Genomic DNA, 18,695 nt, shown 5'->3' with positions numbered 1-18,695 from the left:
ATGGAAGATCTCTTTCTTTGTTTCACCCTCTCTCCCTGTCATTTTGCCTTTCAAATAAATAAAATAAATCTGGAAGGAAGGAAGGAAGAAAAAAATAGAAAGAAGGCAGACTATTGTCCAAGTGTCACCATGTAGGTTTTTGAGTCCTGGCATAAGCAAGCAACGTATATGATAGAGTCCACTTCCCCTAAAGAGTATATTTAAAGGTTTTCCTGGGGATAAGGAATCTGATTTCTAAGACCAAATTTTTCATCAGAAGATAGATTCAGAAAGTTCTGTCAGCCCAAACCAAATTCTCATAAAGTCAAACTCTCTTGTTTGAAAGTCAGCTGACAGTTCCTAAGCTTTGCCAACACTGGATTCTGTTGGAAACCTTCCTTGTTACAGGAGCTATGCCAGGATGTGGGCTGTATTTCCCATTAGGTTTTCTGTAATAAGAACCATTTCAAGCACCAACTTCTCCGTGAACTGGTCCTGACCCTTCCAGTGGTCCCTTCTCCCAGACTCTGATCTTGGCAAACCTGCAGGACCATGCATATGGGATTCTTTTTGCTCTGTTTCTCCTATTGTCCAAGGTATCCCCTTATGACACATGAAGATCTTACCTCCCAACTTGAGGATAAATCCTATCTTAGCAGGGACATTGTTTGCAAGGAACATTCAAAAGAGCTCACACAAAGGAGGACAGAAAAGACACAGGGCTGTCTGATAAAACCCGCAGGCTGGAAGCCAGGTTCTGTGTGGCATGGGAACCCTAAGCAGGAATCCAGCAGCGGTGGTTTGAAAACATGGCCCTGAAACCCTTTCAAACCTCTCCTCCCAGTTCAACCCAGTGCTTACCCACTGGCGCACGTCCACTTCCACTTCCCTTTTTTCCGTGCTGTTCGTGATTACAGCAACCAGCAGATTTTGGCAGAGGTGACCCAACGTGACTCCTGAGACTGGGTCATAAAAGGCCACGCAGCTTCTGCCTTGTTCTCTGGAACACTCATGCTAGGAACCTGAGCCACCCTGGCAGAAGTTCAACTCCTCTGAAGCCACCATGGCCCTGAGAAGGCTGAGCCGCGTGGAGGGTCCAGGATAGATTCTCCAGTTGTCAGTCCCGGTCTTCGAGTCATGCCAGCCCAGACCAGCCATTCCTGGTTGTGGGAAGAGAAGACACTGTGGAGCAAATAGAGCCCATCCCCATACTCGAACTCAACTCCTGGCCCACAGACCCCATGATAATCCACAATAAATCCATTATTTTAAGCTACTGAGGTTTGGAAGTGTTTTATGCAGCCATAATAACCTTTGGAGCCTAAAATTAGTCTCTTTCCCTCTAAGTCCTCGTGATCTATTGTTTGCTCTCGTCCCATGTCAGCACCACTGTTCTCTGCAGACAAGCCGACGTGATGTCTTTCCCTTGTGCACATGAGCTCAATGCGGTCCTCCTGGGCTATCTCATTCAGACACCCAAGAGAGATTCTGAGTCACCATTTCAACACCTAGGAAATGGGATGCAACTGTCAGCAGACACAGTTACAGGCTTTGCAACATCCAAGCTACATGTATACATGCTGTGCAGACCTTTGTTGTATACTGGCAGCTGTCATTGCTTTCGTGTTGATGACATTCATCCCTCCTTGCTTCACACATTGCTTACACACGTGTCTTCTGTCTCCCCTGCTACAACTTCAGTATCTCTGGCCTTTTTTTTTTTTTAAGATTTATTTATTTGAAAGTCAAAGGTACAGAGGGAGAAGATAGAGAGGTCTTCCATCCACCGGTTCACCCCCAAATTGTGAGGAGTCAGATGGGTTAGTGGAAGTTAGTGGAAATTGGGGTGCAGATCCTTAGGAATCTCCCAGCTTTACCATGAGAACAGCAAGGGGGTGGCGATTCCATCCTCCTGAGCTCAGTTTACAGTGAAAACAAGTTACCTGCCTCACCCTTCTGGATGGCTTTAAAAAAAAAGATTTATTTAGGGCCGGCGCCGTGGCTCAATAGGCTAATCCTCCACCTTGCGGCGCCGGCACACCGGGTTCTAGTCCCGGTCGGGGCGCCGGATTCTGTCCCGGTTGCCCCTCTTCCAGGCCAGCTCTCTGCTATGGCCAGGGAGTGCAGTGGAGGATGGCCCAGGTGCTTGGGCCCTGCACCCCATGGGAGACCAGGAAAAGCACCTGGATCCTGGCTCCTGCCATCGGATCAGCGCGGTGCGCCGGCTGCAGCGGCGGCCATTGGAGGGTGAACCAACGGCAAAAGGAAGACCTTTCTCTCTCTGTCTCTCTCTCTCACTGTCCACTCTGCCTGTCAAAAATAAAAAAAAAAAAAAAGAAAATGTCTAAAAAAGATTTATTTATTTATTTGAAAGTCAGAGTTACACAGAGAGAGAAGAGAGGCAGAGAGAAAGAGAGAGAGGTCTTCCATCCACTGGTTCACTCCCCAGATGGCCCCAATGGCTGGAGCTGCACTGATCCAAAGCCAGAAGCCAGGAGCTTCTTCTGGGTGTCCCACGTGGGTGCAGGGGCCCAAGCACTTGGACAATCTTCCACTGCTTTTGAAGGTGCATTAGCAGGGAGCTGGATGGGAAATGGAGCAGCCAGGTCTCGAACCAGCACCTGTATGGGATGCTGGCACTGCAGGTGGCAGCTTAACCCACTGCCTCACAGTGCTGGCCTCATGGCCATTTTATCACTCATTGTATCTTCAGCAACTAGTGCCTAGAGTGCAGCAGTCATTCAGGAATATTTATGCAGCTTATAAACGCTCTGAGACTTTCCTGTGTACAAACTAGAGGTCATCAAAGTTCATCTTTCAACCCTGAAGTGGGAGCTTGGGTAAAGCTGAGTCATTGGCTGGGGGAAAAGTGACTCATCCAAATCTCCGACATCCTCCTGTCTCTCCTTGGGCTTGGGCTCAGATTCCCCATAAACCCATCAACATCGCTGTGACTCTGAGATGAGATAGGATCTTGTTTTCTGCCTATTTTCTTTTTGGCTTGCTAGCATGGGGGTGGGTGTTGCACTTTCAAAATGAAGTGAGTTTTACAAGTCATCCCAAATCCCAGCTAACTTCTCATCACTCGAGAGTCCATCATCTACTTGGCCTGTCCTGCATCCATTCTGGTGTTTGCTGGTTGCCACTCAGTGTCCAAGACAGGCTGGGCTAGCTGAGGGTTGGGTGCCACTCCGGCTTCTCTGTCCATTCACAGGAGGACCTGGTGCACAGGGCAAGTGCAAGAACCAAGGACACCTTTGACTTAGGAACAGGAGTTCTTACATTGCTGTCGGGGATGGAACATTCCACAAGTCTTACGGAGGAAAAACTGACCCCAGAGACATGATGGCAAAACTATTAAAAAAAGACACACGCATATTGCTGCAATATTTTTAATAGTAAAGGACTGGAAACAACCCAGTCAGTCAGGAGTGACTGGCTGAATAAACATTGGTATGTTCTCAGAACAGAGCACTTGATAATAGAGAATATACGATATGGTTCTATGGAGTGATACCCAATGCATTGTTAAGCAAAAAGAGAATCAAAGTCAACAAGAGCGTGGAGTACTATGCTTCCATTTCTCATTTGCTTTACATTTTTTTTTTAACATGGAAGGGTAAAAGGGAAAAAAGTTATTATCTGCAGCAAAAGGAGGAATTAGGGTGGAAGATGGGTCAGAAGATGGACTTCTCTGAACACATCGTAGTTTTTGGATTTGACTTTGGAACCATGTAAACAGTTACAGAATCATAAACCAAAATTAGAATTAAAAAGTCATCTCTAAAAATTTCAGCAAAATGAAGTGAAAGAATCCTGATTATAGTTTGGAGCATAACCACAGAGAGAGGATCTAGTACGAGTGACTTTCAAACAGCAAGTGCCCAGTACGCCCTCCTTGGCAGAAAGCACGAGAACCATTTTACCCTGCTCTCAGTAGTATGCTGGCACTGTTATTCTGAGAGTTTTTAAAAGTGTGTACTGTGATGTGAGAAGGAGTGCATCTCTGTGGTGGCTTTTAACAGCTTTTAGAATGAGACGAAGGAGAGCAGAGAAAGGACTAGTGAACTTATACACAAACAAAACAAACACAAAAAACCCACTGTGGTCCTCAGTTGAACTGAAAGTACCAGCATAAACTCAGGTGGTGTTTTATGTTTGAAAAATGGAAATTTAAGAACTACTGAAAGTCCATACTTGTCTTTCCTAGCTCTGTCCACTGCAGCCTAGAAGCAAAGTCCCTCACCGCGAGCAGTGAGTAGCCCTTGCACCCAGCTCTGATCTCTAAGGACCATTCCCCTCTAGAGGGGGCAGGGGGTTCCCTGGGAAGGGAGGGGATGGCTGATTTAGGGCAGGCGCAGAAAATACACAAGGTGAGCCTGAAACACCTTGTTACTCAAGATAATCAGGAAACTTCCAAGGACTACTAGGGCTGTGTCAAACAGAATCAGCCAATTGGAAGCAGCTCCCAAGGGCCAAAAACAGGACAATCTAAGCAACAGTGAGGAGACAGTGGTTGAAGCGCATCAACCATGATCTCATAATGTACTCAGAGAAGAAAACAGCTCTCACTGGACATCCTGAGGAGATGCCAGAGAACAAGCTCGTTTGGAGAGCTGGAAAGCGAAGGGGGAAGAGTCAAGAACTGCCCTTGCTCTGCCTCCGTCGTGTAACCCAAATCTCAGAGCAGCCGAATAACCGAGGAGAGGATGTTTCTTTTTATAAAGTACATCAGCCAGTCAGTGAACAAGATCCAAACCATAGCACCGGAACAGTAAGTGCAGCCTCTCCGCACGCGACGAGCCTCTGCCGTAACCACGCACAGCTCTCCTGCTGAGGTACCATCACCACCAGTAACACGGTCTCTCCAAAACAAACCGAGCTTGGATTGTATTACACCTGTAGGAACAACTGCCGATGCAGAAAAAAGAGAGAGCTAGAACAGAGGTCCAGGTAAAAAGATGCCACAGAGAGACACTCAGCAAAGAGAGACCGTGAGAAATTCTGCAGCGGAAGAGACCTGTCCATAAATGACAGGGCACGAGTCGTCTAGCTCAGGCAAACAAGCCAAAGAACCCAGAGGCCACTCGGAGAAATTGCAACAGTGACGATATTTGAAGGTGTTAAAGAATTACTGTTAATTCTTTCAGATGGGGATGGTATTGCGGTTATGCCTGTTTTAAGGGTCTTTCCTTTGCAAGAAACATGCTGAAATTTTTACAGATGAAGCGACATGACGTCCAGGCTCTCCTGCAAGATCCTCAGGAGGCGGCCCGAGAGCCGATGAAGCGCGGTTGGCCGAGTGCTCAGCGTTGAGGCTGGTGATTCACGCACACGTGGGATTCATTATCCTGGTCTCTCCAGTTTTGTACATAATTGCAATTTTACATAACAAAAGGTTTTCAAGGCCCCCTTGCATAACAAAGAACCATATTACCTGGAAAGGAGTGTAAATTAATATCTGTTAACCACTAACTGCCTGGCTCAGCACAGGTAGGAGCTATGAAAGGACAAAGCAGAAGTTGGTTTCCACGGGGGCGGGGGCGTAGAGAGGACATTATCGGGGGAAGGGCCCAGCCACGCCCCACAAGCGAGGATCCCAAGCAGTCAGGCATTCAGACTGTGGTGCCATCTGGGGGACAGGGCTTGGTGTGTAACTCCACACATGGGAAGCTGGTTTGATCAGGGCAGAGCTGAGTGATGCAAACCGTTGCTTTAGATTGGGCCTGGTTGGCATGAAGGTCATGACCATACCCCAGTTTAGGTGGGGCACCTGCTCTGTAGACTTCCAAACCACCCCTGCCTGCTGGGAGGGTCAGGCTTGTCCCTGTGAAGCAGCCCCAGCCCCAGCAGGAAGGAAGACCCCATCATGGTGACATCTCACTCTCAGGAGCACGCCCAGGTCCTCGGACTCTCCCACCAGACCCGGGACAGGGGCTGGGTGGTGTGCAGGCTGCTGACCCACCGTAGCACCATTTGAAGATATAAGACTGTGGATAATGTTCTAGTAAGTTCTTGCTGCAACCCAGAAAGGCAGGTTCGCAGGCCTTTGTTCTGTTGTCCGAACAAGGCTGCAGCTGAGCCCATGGGAAAAAGACTATTGCAAATGCAACTCTTAAATGTGGAAAAAAAAAAAAATAGGACACGGATAAAGCTTCCTAGAAACCACCTTCCTCTGGGGCCCAGTGGCTTGACAAATGACACACTTCCTCCAGCCCGATCTTATAGCAGGGCTAACACAATGAGTTTCACAACAAAATCTGGGTGAGGAAACCTCACCCATAGCTGAACATGGACTTGGGCGCTGAAAATGTCCTGACGGCCCAGCTGGCTTTTAAGTTTTCCCTTGAGTGGTCTCCCCGCTACCCTGCCTCACTCTCAGCCCTGGCCAGCGTGTGCCTTCCTCAGGTACCTGGAGGACGTCACTCCTGGCTTCTCCCATCAGAAGTGGAAAGCTGTGGTAGAATCAATAACAAAGTGAGTATTTTCTAAGTGTCCTGTGGCCCGAGGTCCCCCTTACCAACCTCCCACGTGGCCAAAACAAATTTGCATCGGTGGAGCCTCTGTGTGCTTCTCCCTCCTTCATGTATTCCAGTGTGTCCATCCGAGAGAGGAAGAGAGCCAGCTAGCCCCTCCTGGAAGGAACCGGCTCTCACGCAGGGAGAGGGCAGGGGGCCGCGTGGATGGAGCAACAAGTGTCCGTTCTATGGTTATAATCGTAGGTTTGTTTTGAGATGGGATTTCTCAAAAGGGAAGGAATTCAGGCAGACTCTGCGCCTTCCTGTGGCTTCCCTGGGTGGGGGTCACAGGCCCCTTCATGGACCTCCAATGAGACGCCCAGCGGGTATGTCAAGGGGATGCAGACAAGAACCACACGATGGGTCTTGGGAGGAGGCTCCACCCCCTAGCATGTGTACGGGGGCACGGATGGACCCCCCAGCATTGCTGGAACCACGTGATTCCTCACGAGGCTTGGCTGTCACAATGCAGAAGGGCTGACAATCATCTCAGACACACCATTGGCTTTTCCCTCCCCCTTAGAGTTCAAACTCGTGGCGCCACGCACACGCTATTTTGGAAAGCTGCCTGTGCCCTGAAAAATAAGGAAGGTTTGAAGAAGTTAGTGCATAATCTAAGGGGAGAAGGGCCTTAACGCAGGACCAAAAACCATGATGGCAGCAGTTTGGGTACTGGGTCTGCCCTCCTATGCCACACCGTGGGGCAGTGCTGCCCTAGAATCCTGGGTGAACAGGCAAGTAGGCTAGTGTGAGGGACAGAGCTCTGTGACAACACCCACAGCGGAGTCTTTGGGGATGAGCCATCAGCCCAGATCTCCAGGCTGGGTGCTCCCAGGGTACCTTAGAAGTCATAGGGGGACACAAAGATGGTGACCTTGGACACGTGGTTGGCCTGGAAGGAGCGGTCCTGATACTCTGACATGTCAACGTCCACCTCCAGCGTCTGTGGCCCCTCCAGGGTCTGGACGAGGATCAGCTCCCCAGTCTGCCGGTCGGAGCGCTGCATCACGAAGTGGCCGCGGCTGTTCCCGCCCCCGATCCCAAACCGCAGGCTGTTGGGCCCAGGGCGGCCAGGGGCTGAGGCCGTGGCCATGCGGAAGAGCGTGATGGGCGTCCTCAGGTTGGAGGGCAGAGAGAGGTAGTGGAAGGAGATGGTCTTGGGCATGTGGCGGCAGGGTCTGCTGTCCATAGGGCAGGGGTTTCGCTCACACTGGCTGGAGCAGAGAGGCAAGAAGGAGGCAGTCAGCTGGGCGGGAAACTCCAGTGGTGTTGCTCTGCCTGCCTGCCCTCCCCCGCTCTACTGTAGAGAACATCCGGGTGTCCCTTCCCAGCCATGGGTCCTTCACCCAAGAGCTCCAGAGCTGCAGGCAAGTGAATACGCCTAGGGCAGCCACGGCCAAGGAGCAGGTGCTCCCCTGACCTACCACTGTATATATGGATGTAGTATGTATGTATGTGTTTTTGTGTCTGTGTGCGTGTGTGCACGCAATAGAGAGAGAGAGAGAGAGAGAGAGAGAGTGCATGTGTAGCTTTCCCAGGAGAATACAGCCTGGGAATAATAGTGGCAATGCTCGTGTGCAAACAGGTGCCTTTCCTGCCTGTGCCGAGACCCCTCTCCGTGTGATGGGATCCCAGCGAGTAGCTGGCACACCCTGCAATGGGGAGTTCCACACATGGTGAACTTTGCAAATGCAACAGCCGTTGCTGGCTGAGTAGGAAACCCTATCTTTTTTAACCAGGGTTTTCTGGAAACACTTTCGATGTTTCTCTACCTTATCAATCATAAGCGACAAACACAGTTTAGCAGACTGGGTGCTTCTGCACCACTGTGATTGCACAGGCCAAGTATCACATCTGGCTGTGAATCCAGGGTCCCCAGAGGCTCTGCCAGACAGGTCTCCTGTGCCTGCACTCAGCGACTCCTTGAGGAAGGCGCCCCCTTGAGGAAGGCGCTGGTGTCTTCCCTCTAATAACGGCCACTTTCTTGCTGCTCCGAATCTGCTTTAGTCCAAATAGCAAAGCAAGTAAGTAAGGCTGCAAAGTCAGTTCTCTGCATTTTTAAAAACAGCTAGGTTCTCTCGGGATCTCTTTTTGGAAAGAAAACGCGTGTGCTTTGTGATAGTTGTAGTCATTCTCCTTAAAGACCCCTCTCCCAATGTTTAACTAAGTCTATGTCCTTGTTAAGCGCTGACGTTAAACAAGATGTTGACCCTTCTAGTGGCACTGGAAGAGAGGGATGAGAGAATGCAGGGTGCCCGGGGTCTGCAGTGGGGCTGGAGCTACCACTCAGCAGCTATGGGAACGTGAGAACACGGTCCTCTCCCAAACCAGTGCCACATACACCTGCCTCTGGGGCTGCTGGGGGCATTTCCCAAGGTGACATCACCTCCAGCTTCTCCCCCCTCCACCAGCCCTGGCATGGCTAAACGCGCCTCTTCTGTGTGGCAGGGGAGCACTTGCTACTTTATTCCCATGGGGCAGACTTGGGTTCTTTGGGCACCGAGGCAACCAATGCATTGAAGGCAACCGCTAAAGGGAAACAGACGCGCCGAGCGGCCGGACTCCCAGCTCCTGTCTCTCATCTTCCCCAAACCCCAGGAAGAACCCAGCCCAGCCACAATGAGAGGGCTGGGAGATGGACGTGCACGTCCATGGGTGGCCCTGGATCTACTCACAATGGAGACGTCTTCACGTAGCTCACGTTGCCGCTGCCCTCGGGGCATTCGGGGCTGACGCACTGGAAGCCTCCACCTGTGTTGATGCACGTGGTCCCCTGGGGGCACATGGACTGCGGGCCAGCACACTCATCGACATCTGAGAATCGGGACACACAATGAGGGTGACTTGCCCTCCGTCACAGAACCCCGGGAACTTTCCAAACTCCCAACACTCATTGTGGAGGCAGGACCCAGGTGTCCAGGCTCCATGCTGCAGACATATACTGGGAAGGACTCATCCCTGGGGGGGGGGGGGTCGTGTCTTCTTCCCTTGGAGTGGGGCAGGTGACAGGGGTGCTGGCAGGCTCCAAGAATTACCAGTCCCAACACTTCCCTTAGACCAGTCCTCAGCCCAGGTGCCCTCCAGTCTCCCTTCCATGGTTGTCGCTAGAGTGGAACTCCAAGACTCAAATCTTCTGGAAGGCCTTCGTCCTCAGCCTCGCACCGTGTCAAATGCAGACACCCCCATCCAACACTGTGTGAGTTCTCTGTTCTCTTTAGAGCTATCTCATGAATCTCCACAGCTGGAGATTCTAAGTGGGAAGGGGGGTGGGGTGGGTGGATGTGTGGGCAGGTGAGCGGATGAGTGGGTGGCTGTCTGAATGCCGTCTCCTACTCTAGCCCCAGGTTGCCCACCCCTCTGAGCTCCACAGTGAAGACCCACCAGGATGCTACTGTGGAGCCACCTCTCCTCTCACACCCCCGTGTCAGCCCCTGGAGGAGCCCTGTGCCTTCTCTCCTCCACCTCTCCCCCAGGAGTTCAGAGCCCCTGTGTGGGGCCAGCTGGGCTCCCTTCTGTGTCCTCCACCAGGGAGACGTGCAGCTGGAGGCTGCAGGTCTGTCCACCCTCCTGGCGCGAAGCAGGCCTGCATTTGCAGATCCAGTGCGCCCCCAGAAGCCCACTGCAGCCCCGGGGCTCCAGGGCCTAGCACCGGGATGAGCAAGAGGAGGCCCCGCTTGGAGACCTGGCGTATCCATTGTATCTGTCCTGAGAGGAGGTGGGGAAGCAGAAAGCCCGGTTAGTGTGCACAGGGTCTCTGAGACTTGTCCAGGTGGTAAGGATGGAGGCCCGCACTTCACACACACCCTCTCCTGCCTCCTGGGTAGGAGCCACCCCCACTGCAGGCTTCCCCTGCAGAGGAGGGAGCCCTTTGGCCTGCAGTCACTCTCACAAGCCTCCACCCAGTCCTCCAGGGGGCCACTACCAGGCCAGCGGGATCCCGCACGGAGTGAAAGCTGAGCTGGTTATTTTCTGTTTGCACCCCTCCCCCCCAACACACACACACACCACCCTCTGTTCCTGGGAGGCTGATCAGTCTGGATTCTGTTCCTGGCCCCCCAGGCCCTGTGGCTTCCAGTAAATGAGAGGCCTGGGGGCTGGGATGTCCCAGCCTGGATGCAGTGCTGGTGGGGGCCCCGAGCTGTCCATTGCTGTGATCTGTCAGGCCTGGGTGCCCCTTCCTCCCACCCTGCAGGCCTAGACACAGTAGCAGCACCCCCACCTCTTGTCAGTCCTTAGGTGCTCTGCCTCCTTGGTGGCCTCGGCTGACCCTCAGACACGGCCGGCGCTGGGGAGACTGACCACACTAAGGCACGCGTGCCTGTTAGGTGCGGTGTCTTTGAGGGATGAAGTTACAGGTGCCTGTGTGGGGTTGTGGAGCCTCGTGGGGTACTCAAGATTGAAGGACATGGGTGACTGGTTGCTCTGCCTTTGGGTCTAGCCCTGGGTCAAGGCATTGCTGAGTGGGTGGAAGAGACCTTGACCTTGAAAACAGTTATTTGCATAAGGTCAGAAGAGATTGTTTGCCAGGATGGTTGAGCAACCCATTTTCCTATTTATGTAGATGACGACGTAGTCTGATCTCTGGCCCTATCGTTGGTGGTGTTTTATTAGAGATCTGACACTGATTCCCCGATCACCCCACTCCCAATTGTGAGGTCCTGGAGGGCTGTCACAGGAGAAGCAGGTGCCCTGGTGAGGAGGGCGTGCGTCACATCTGTGGTCACCTGCCTCTGCTACCGACGTCTCACTTACCCTCACAGCTCTTCCCATCAGCCAGGATCCGGTACCCACTGGGGCAGGTGCAACGGTAGGAGCCTGGGGTGTTCACACAGGCGTGCATGCAGAGCCGGGGACGCGCCTCTTGCCCGTAGAGCTCACACTCATTCACATCTGGGGACAGAAGCACCCACTGAAACTACAGGGGCCACGTAACCAGTATCCAAGATGTCGCATTCTCTGGCAGCTGTGGCTAAGTGGCTGGGCCAGGTGCAGCCATGGAGCCCTATCCCCAGCAGAGTACCCGGAAAAGGAAGTGTGCTCCCCTGCTACTGAGCCTGGGGCCTGGAGGGCTTTGAGGGAGGAGCAAAAAGAGAGCTGACAGGGCAGGCCCCAGGGGCTGCAGAGGCAGGACTGGGCTCCCAGCTTTCACAGTCTTGCTTTCTTATGGCTGCCGGTGATGTCTGCATTAGCCGCATCCTAGCAACCACTAAGTCCACACTGACTTGTAACTCAACGTAGGCAGGACTTTCTGCGCACGCCGGGCGCCGGGGAGGCCCTCCGACAAGAGGGAGGCCAGTGAGCGCCCCGGCCCCGGCCCCGGCCACGCCCCCGCCCACCCGCAAGGGCCTGGTGCCACTGCCGGCCTCCCTCCCGTGCCCGCGAAGTCCGCGCCTACCCTGGCAGACGCCGTCGCCGCCCGCGGCGCCGCTCAGATGGAATCCGGCCTCGCAGCTGCAGTGCTGTGCCCGCTCCACCTGCGCACAGCGCGGCGCGCGGCTGAAGGCGGAGTCGCCGGCCGCGGTGCCCTCGGGGGCTGCTGCAGAGGGAAGACACCGTCAGTGCCCCACCCTGATGCACCTGCTATGGGACTACCTTGGAGAGGGGCCAGGAAAAGAGCCAAGACAGGGGCTCGGCCCCTCCCCAAGGAGCTTAATCCGGAGTCGGAAAAGGAGAGACAAATTCTTAAACCGTGAACCTAAGGCCGGCGCGGCGGCTCACTAGGCTAATCCTCCGCCTAGCGGCGCCGGCACACCGGGTTCTAGTCCCGGTTGGGGCGCCGGATTCTGTCCCGGTTGTCCCTCTTCCAGGCCAGCCCTCTGCTGTGGCCAGGGAGTGCAGTGGAGGATGGCCCAAGTGCTTGGGCCCTGCACCCCATGGGAGACCAGGAGGGGCACCTGGCTCCTGCCATCGATCAGCGCAGCGCGCCGGCCGCAGCGGCCATTGGGGGGTAAACCAACGGCAAAGGAAGACCTTTCTCTCTGTCTCTCTCTCTCACTGTCCACTCTGCCTGTCAAAAAAAAAAAAAAAAAAAAACACCGTGAACCTAGCTGATCGGTCCAGGGTCCACCCCAGGGGGCAGGGCACGCAGTGACCCCAAGTCGGACAGCGCATGGAAGACAGGACCCTAAACTGGTCGGGAGGACCCGCGAGGATGCTAAGTCCACTTTTTCACCTAAAAAAGCTTCAACAATTCCTAAATATCAACATTCAAGAGTTTAAAAACTTTGTTTTTTGTGTGCTTTTTTTTTTTTTTTTTTTTTGCTTCTTTTGGGGGGTAAGAGGAGCTTGGTTTCTTCTTTGTTTTGCCCTTTTCTAAAGTGTTTAATTTTTTTTATCTTTTTTTTTTTTTTTTGACAGGCAGAGTGGACAGTGAGAGAGAGAGACAGAGAGAGAAAGGTCTTCCTTTGCCGTTGGATCACCCTCCAATGGCCGCCGGTGCACTGCGCTGATCCGATGGCAGGAGCCAGGATCCAGGTGCTTTTCCTGGTCTCCCATGGGGTGCAGGGCCCAAGCACCTGGGCCATCCTCCACTGCACTCCCTGGCCTGCAGAGAGCTGGCCTGGAAGAGGGGCAACCGGGACAGAATCTGGCGCCCCAACCGGGACTAGAACCCGGTGTGCCGGCGCCGCAAGGTGGAGGATTAGCCTATTGAGCCACGGCGCCGGCTTAAAGTGTTTAATTTTTTGTTTGTTTTCACCGAGATCATAAATCCCTGTTTTTTTTTTTTTTTTTTGACAGGCAGAGTGGACAGTGAGAGAGAGAGAGAGAGAGACAGAGAGAAAGGTCTTCCTTTTGCCATTGGTTCACCCTCCAATGGCCGCCGCGGCCGGCGCACTGCAGCCTGCCCGTCGCGCTGATCCGAAGGCAGGAGCCAGGTGCTTCTCCTGGTCTCCCATGGGGTGCAGGGCCCAAGCACTTGGGCCATCCTCCACTGCCTTCCCAGGCCACAGCAGAGAGCTGGCCTGGAAGAGGGGCAACCGGGACAGAATCCGGCGCCCCGACCGGGACTAGAACCCGGTGTGCCGGCGCCGCAAGGTGGAGGATTAGCCTAGTGAGCCGCAGCGCCAGCCCCATAAATCCCTGTTCTAATCAGAGAGACAGTGCTACTTTTGAGATTCCAAAGAATTTATAGCTCTCATCTGGTTGGTGGAGGCAGAAGACTGGGCAGTGGAAAAGGACAACCGCTGGGTGGTTCACTGAGGTGAGGCGCTGGGTGCAGCCAGGTTCACAGAGACAGGAAGGAGAACAGGGGCTGCCAGGGGCTGGGGAGGGGGGACGGAGCCAGCATCTCATGGGTACAGTTTCAGTTATGCAAGGTCAAAGAATTCCGGAGACGGCTGGTGGTGATGGCTGTACAACTGTGTGTGCTTAATGCCACTGAATCGTGCACTTAAAAATGGTTACATGGGGGCAGGTGCTGTGCAGGTAAAGCCGCCACCTGCAGTGCCAACATTCCATATGGGCACCAGTTCCAGTCCTGGCTGCTCTTCTTCCAATCCACCTCCTTGCTAATGTGCCTGAGAAAGCAGCAGAAGATGGCTCAAGTGCTGGGGCCCCTGCCACCCATGTGGGAGACCCAGAAGAAGCTCCTGATTCCTGACTTTGGTCTGGCCAAGCCATGGTGGTTACAGCCATTTGGGGAGTGATAAAGACCCCCCCCCCACACACACACCTATGGACACAATGCTACTCACCAATGCCCGCCCCCACCCCAGGCTTCCACACAGAGATAGAACCCACCAAGCTCTCTGGCAAAGGAATAAGAAATCATTTGGATTGGATGTTTTTGTAGAAGGAATCTTAGTTGCAGCCTGGTGTGGGAATCCCCATCCAGCCTCCTTGGATTCCTTGGCACTGAATTTTCTTGCTGTATGCAAACCCAGCCATGTGTGACTCCTTAGACCTGGCTGGGGATTTGTTGGTAGTCAAGATGTGAATAATAATCTCATCACTAGTTATCCAGCTCTTAAAATACTCTGGGCTGCACCTATTACTGCTTTTCTTTTTAAGATTTGTTGATTTATTTCAAAGGCAGAGTTACAGAGAGAGGGAGGGTGCGAGAAAGAGAGAGGGGGGAGAGAGAGAGATGGAGAGAGAGAGAGGGAGAGAGAGAGAGATTTTCTATCTGCTGGTTCACTTCCCAAACGGCTGCAATGGCCAAGACTGAGTCAGGCAGAAACCAAGAGTCTGGAACTCCGTGTTGGTCTCCTGCATGGGTGGCATGGGCCCAAGCACTTGGGCCATCTTCTGCTGCTTTCTCAGGCACATTAGCAGGGAGCTGGATTGGAAGAAGAGCAGCCAGGACTGGAACTGGTGCCCATATGGAATGTTGGCACTGCAGGTGGAAGTACAGCAGCTGGGACTCGAGCTGAAGCTCATATGGGATACTTACCCTGCTGCACCGGCCACGGTCACTGCTAATTCTGCAGCCTGCCATGGAAATATTTGAAAAGTCGGGGCCAGCACTGTGGCATAGCAAGTAAAGCTGCTACCTGCAGTACCAACATCCCATATCAGCACCAGTACAAGTTCCAGCTGTTCCACTTCTGATCCAGCTCCCCGCTAATGCACCTGGGAAAGCGACAGAAGATGGCCCATGTGCTTGGGCCCCTGCACCCACATGGAAGAGCTGGACGAAGTTCCTGACCCCTGGCTTCAGTCTGGCCTAGCCCCAGCCATTATAGCCATTTGGGGAGTGAACCAGCGGATGGAGGATCTCTCTCTCTTTCTTTCTTTCTTTCTTTCTTTCTTTCTTTCTTTCTTTCTTTCTTTCTTTCTTTCTGTAACTTTGCTTTTCAAATGATTTTTTTTTAAATGAAAAGTGCTCTGTCAAAAGAAATGTCAATTAAGTGAAGATGGAGACATGATGGTTCTCCAACTAAATTCCCTGTCTGGAGAGTTAGTGGATTGGGAATCGGTCCTCCCACTGTGTTTTCTTCGGTAAGAATGATCAAAACTCCGCCTACACCAACGAGCCCAGCTCCACCCGAGTGACCACCTGAAGGAACCAGCAGGATGGATGAGATGGAGGGGAAAGCCCTCATCTTCCAGTGGGGCAGCGTGTGCACTTGCCGGCCCACGGCCTGCAGCAGAGCGTTGCCATCCAGCCCCATGGAGGCGACAGACGTACCGGTCTGGGTCTGGTGCTGACACCGGCTCCCCGTCCTTCCCGGAGGACAAACGCATCTGTACTGGTTGGCTCCTTCTACACACGTTCCACCGTTTTGGCAGGGCTGGCTGGCGCAGTCACTGACATCTAGGAAAACAAACCATTTCCAAATACAAGTATGTGTGTGCTAGTTCTAAAACAGAACACAACGGGTTAACTTTATAGGCAGCCTCTAGCTTTCTACCTGCCTGCCCTGCCCCTGCCATCCTCTGTACCAGAAAGAGCTGAGCGGGGACCCCTGGGGCTGAGACACAGCCCCCTACACCTCGGCAAGCCTTACACCCCGGCCCCCTCTGCCCACCCAGCCACGCCCACCAAGTATCACTTTCCAACCTGCAGGGAGCAGTGCGCACAGCTGGAGCCAAACAGAGGTGGCAGCTGCTGGGCGCCGCCCCTCACTCAGGCCCCTTGTCCACCAACCGCAGCTCCCTCAGCCAGTGCCTGGGTAGAGCGCCTTGTACACAGGACTGACACCCGTGGGGGACGGAAAGGGAGGAGAGGATCGTCTTTTGGAATATCAGGGATGGGCATATTAATTCTCCGAATTCCCACCTGGGGGCCCTCCTTTGCTCTGCGAGGTAGGAGTCTGTTGACATTTCCTGAGCGTTTGTAAACACAGACCGTCCTCATACCCACAGCCATTCTGTGGGAAATCCACGGGGAGAGAGAGGGAGGGAGGGAGGGAGGGAGGGGGAGGGACGCACTCTCCAAGTCCAGTAGATTTTTCTCTGAGTAGTAGCTTTACAGTGATTTTTCATTGCCCACTTAGACTTCGTTGTATTCCTCCATTTTTCCCACAATAAACATTTATGTGTTTTATAATTAGAAATAAATGATTTTTAAAATATTTATTTATTGGCCGGCGCCGCGGCTCACTAGGCTAATCCTCCGCCTTGCGGAGCCGGCACACCGGGTTCTAGTCCCGGTCGGGGCGCCGGATTCTGTCCCGGTTGCCCCTCTTCCAGGCCAGCTCTCTGCTGTGGCCAGGGAGTGCAGTGGAGGATGGCCCAGGTGCTTGGGCCCTGCACCCCATGGGAGACCAGGAGAAGCACCTGGCTCCTGCCTTCGGATCAGCGTGGTACGCCGGCCACAGCGGCCATTGGAGGGTGAACCAATGGCAAAAGGAAGACCTTTCTCTCTGTCTCTCTCTCTCACTGTCCACTCTGCCTGTCAAAAAAAAAAATTTATTTATTTATTTGAGAGGCAGAGTTACAGGGGGGTAAGGAGAGACAGAGGGAGGTCTTCCATCCACTGGTTCACTCTCCAATGGCTGCAAGGGCTAGAGCCGGGCCTATCCGAAGCCAGGAGCCAGGAGCTTCTTCCAGGTCTCCCACGTGGGTGCAGGGGCCCAAGGACTTGGGCCATCTTCTACTGCTTTCCCAGGCCATAGCAGAGAGCTGGATCGGAAGTGGAGCAGTCAGGACTTGAACCGGCGCTCATATGGGAAGGCAGCACTGCAAGTGGTGGCTTTACCTGCTGCACCACAGCACAAACCCCCAAAGAGATGATTTTTTTTAAACCCCCAGAGCACCTGTGCTTGTTAGGAATTCCGTAAGCCCAGTTTATGCACAACCACGAGTTGCTTCCCCCAGAGGGAGGTTTGTAGTTCACTGACTGGACCACAGCATCTCAGGAGAGAAAATGGCACACATCTACTTGCTGGCAGAGGAAGGCTCTTTCCTGCTGTGTCTACCGAGAGGAAGAAGCAGGTGTTTGCTCCTAATGAGAAGCACAGCCTCGTGTGGGTGGATTGCAGGGGATTTGGCTTCCTTGAGGCCGCCTCGTGATGGGGATGCCGCGTAGACTGTTACATGATTTCTACCCAGCACGGAGGCCCCGGGCCGTCCAAGCACTGCTTACCCCTGGGCAAGGAGCCATCGCGCTCTCTCGGGCAGCGCAGCCTGGGTGCACTCCCTCCCAGCTGCTCTGTTTGCAGATGACCGCTTTCCAGGAAAGAAGCTGCGGTGACCCTGTGCGCAGATGCCCCGGAACTTGGAACCCCGGATCTACCATTGTCCAGCGCATGAGGCTGCTTACCGCACACCGTGAAGATGAGCAGATCCCTGGGCTGTGACTGTGACGCTGTGGCAGAGAGCCAAAAAGTGTGAACACCCAGGGGGCCCAGCGCCATTGTCCCTCCATTGGAGGCCTCGAATGGAGGAAGGCACCTGACCCTGTGGGTGGGGCTTGAAGGGGTCATTGGCTTGACAGAGGGATGCACAGGTGCCCAGGCACAGGGGTTCTGCCCCCCTCTCCGGCTCTGCCCAGGAGCCTGCTTTCTAGACAGGCCTCGCACAAGCTTGCTTCGCTTTCTTATCTTCACAGATAGTCGGCAGCATGCAATGCCCGAGGCCCAGTCTGGCGCCCCATCTGTGCTCTGATTGGCATCGAGTTGTTGTCACAGTCATGGGTGTCTGGGTAAGTGCATGACTCAACAGCTGTAGAGTGAGCACGGGCAGACGTTGTGGGAGTGGCTGGCAGGTCAAAGTCAAGGCCACACTCCTGTTTCAGTCTGTTGTTTGCAAACACTTGCTGCTTCCATGAAGCCAAGCTCACTCCGGTCTATGCGTGATCTGATGTTCGTTCTTTTCTTTCTAATTCTTTCCTGGTGCTGCTATCTCATTCCAAACGTTCCACTCCTCCAGTCGCCTCGTTTCTGAGGTTTTCTCGTTTTGATTTATGTGGTTCTTTCAAAGTTTTAGGCTTTAAAGCATTTCCTACAGCTTGTTTTGAATTCTAAGTTACAGTTTTCACCTGCTTTATGGGTACGTCTTTCTGGCGTTTCTTTATTGGCTGTAAGGATTTTATCCTCTTTCCCAGTTTGTATGAGAGTTGACAAGAGTCCTTTTCTAATCCTCATGTTTAAATACAATTAGTTTTCCTGGCTTTGCTGACCTCTGAGTCTAAAATGCCTACTCCTGGGGTGGGCATCTGGCTCCGCGGCTCACGTCACTTGGGATGCCTGTGTGACCTATCAGAGTGCCTGGGTTCAAGGCCTGGCCCAGTTCCCAATTCCACCTTCCTGTTCA

The 18,695-nt window shown here is 53.3% G+C and overlaps 1 protein-coding gene across 1 annotated transcript in view; it reads right to left on the bottom strand.

The window, feature by feature from the left end:
• Nucleotides 1-3,357: 3,357 nt before the first annotated feature.
• FBLN7 (fibulin 7) overlaps nt 3,358-18,695 on the bottom strand; it is a 47,963-nt gene continuing 32,625 nt past the window's right edge. The window contains exons 4-8 of the mRNA XM_008254064.4: nt 15,628-15,753; nt 11,893-12,033; nt 11,250-11,387; nt 9,173-9,311; nt 3,358-7,711 (exon numbers count right to left, since the gene is read on the bottom strand). Coding sequence (XP_008252286.1) covers nt 7,339-7,711; nt 9,173-9,311; nt 11,250-11,387; nt 11,893-12,033; nt 15,628-15,753 — 917 coding nt within the window. The 3' untranslated portion in view covers nt 3,358-7,338. The remainder of the gene's footprint in view (nt 7,712-9,172; nt 9,312-11,249; nt 11,388-11,892; nt 12,034-15,627; nt 15,754-18,695) is intronic.

This window comes from Oryctolagus cuniculus, chromosome 2 (assembly GCF_051225735.1).
Source record: "Oryctolagus cuniculus isolate XC-2025 breed Fujian yellow rabbit chromosome 2, ASM5122573v1, whole genome shotgun sequence".
Lineage (NCBI taxonomy): Eukaryota > Metazoa > Chordata > Mammalia > Lagomorpha > Leporidae > Oryctolagus > Oryctolagus cuniculus.
Note: the sequence above shows the minus strand (reverse complement) of the source record. Positions and strands in the feature narration are given on the sequence as shown.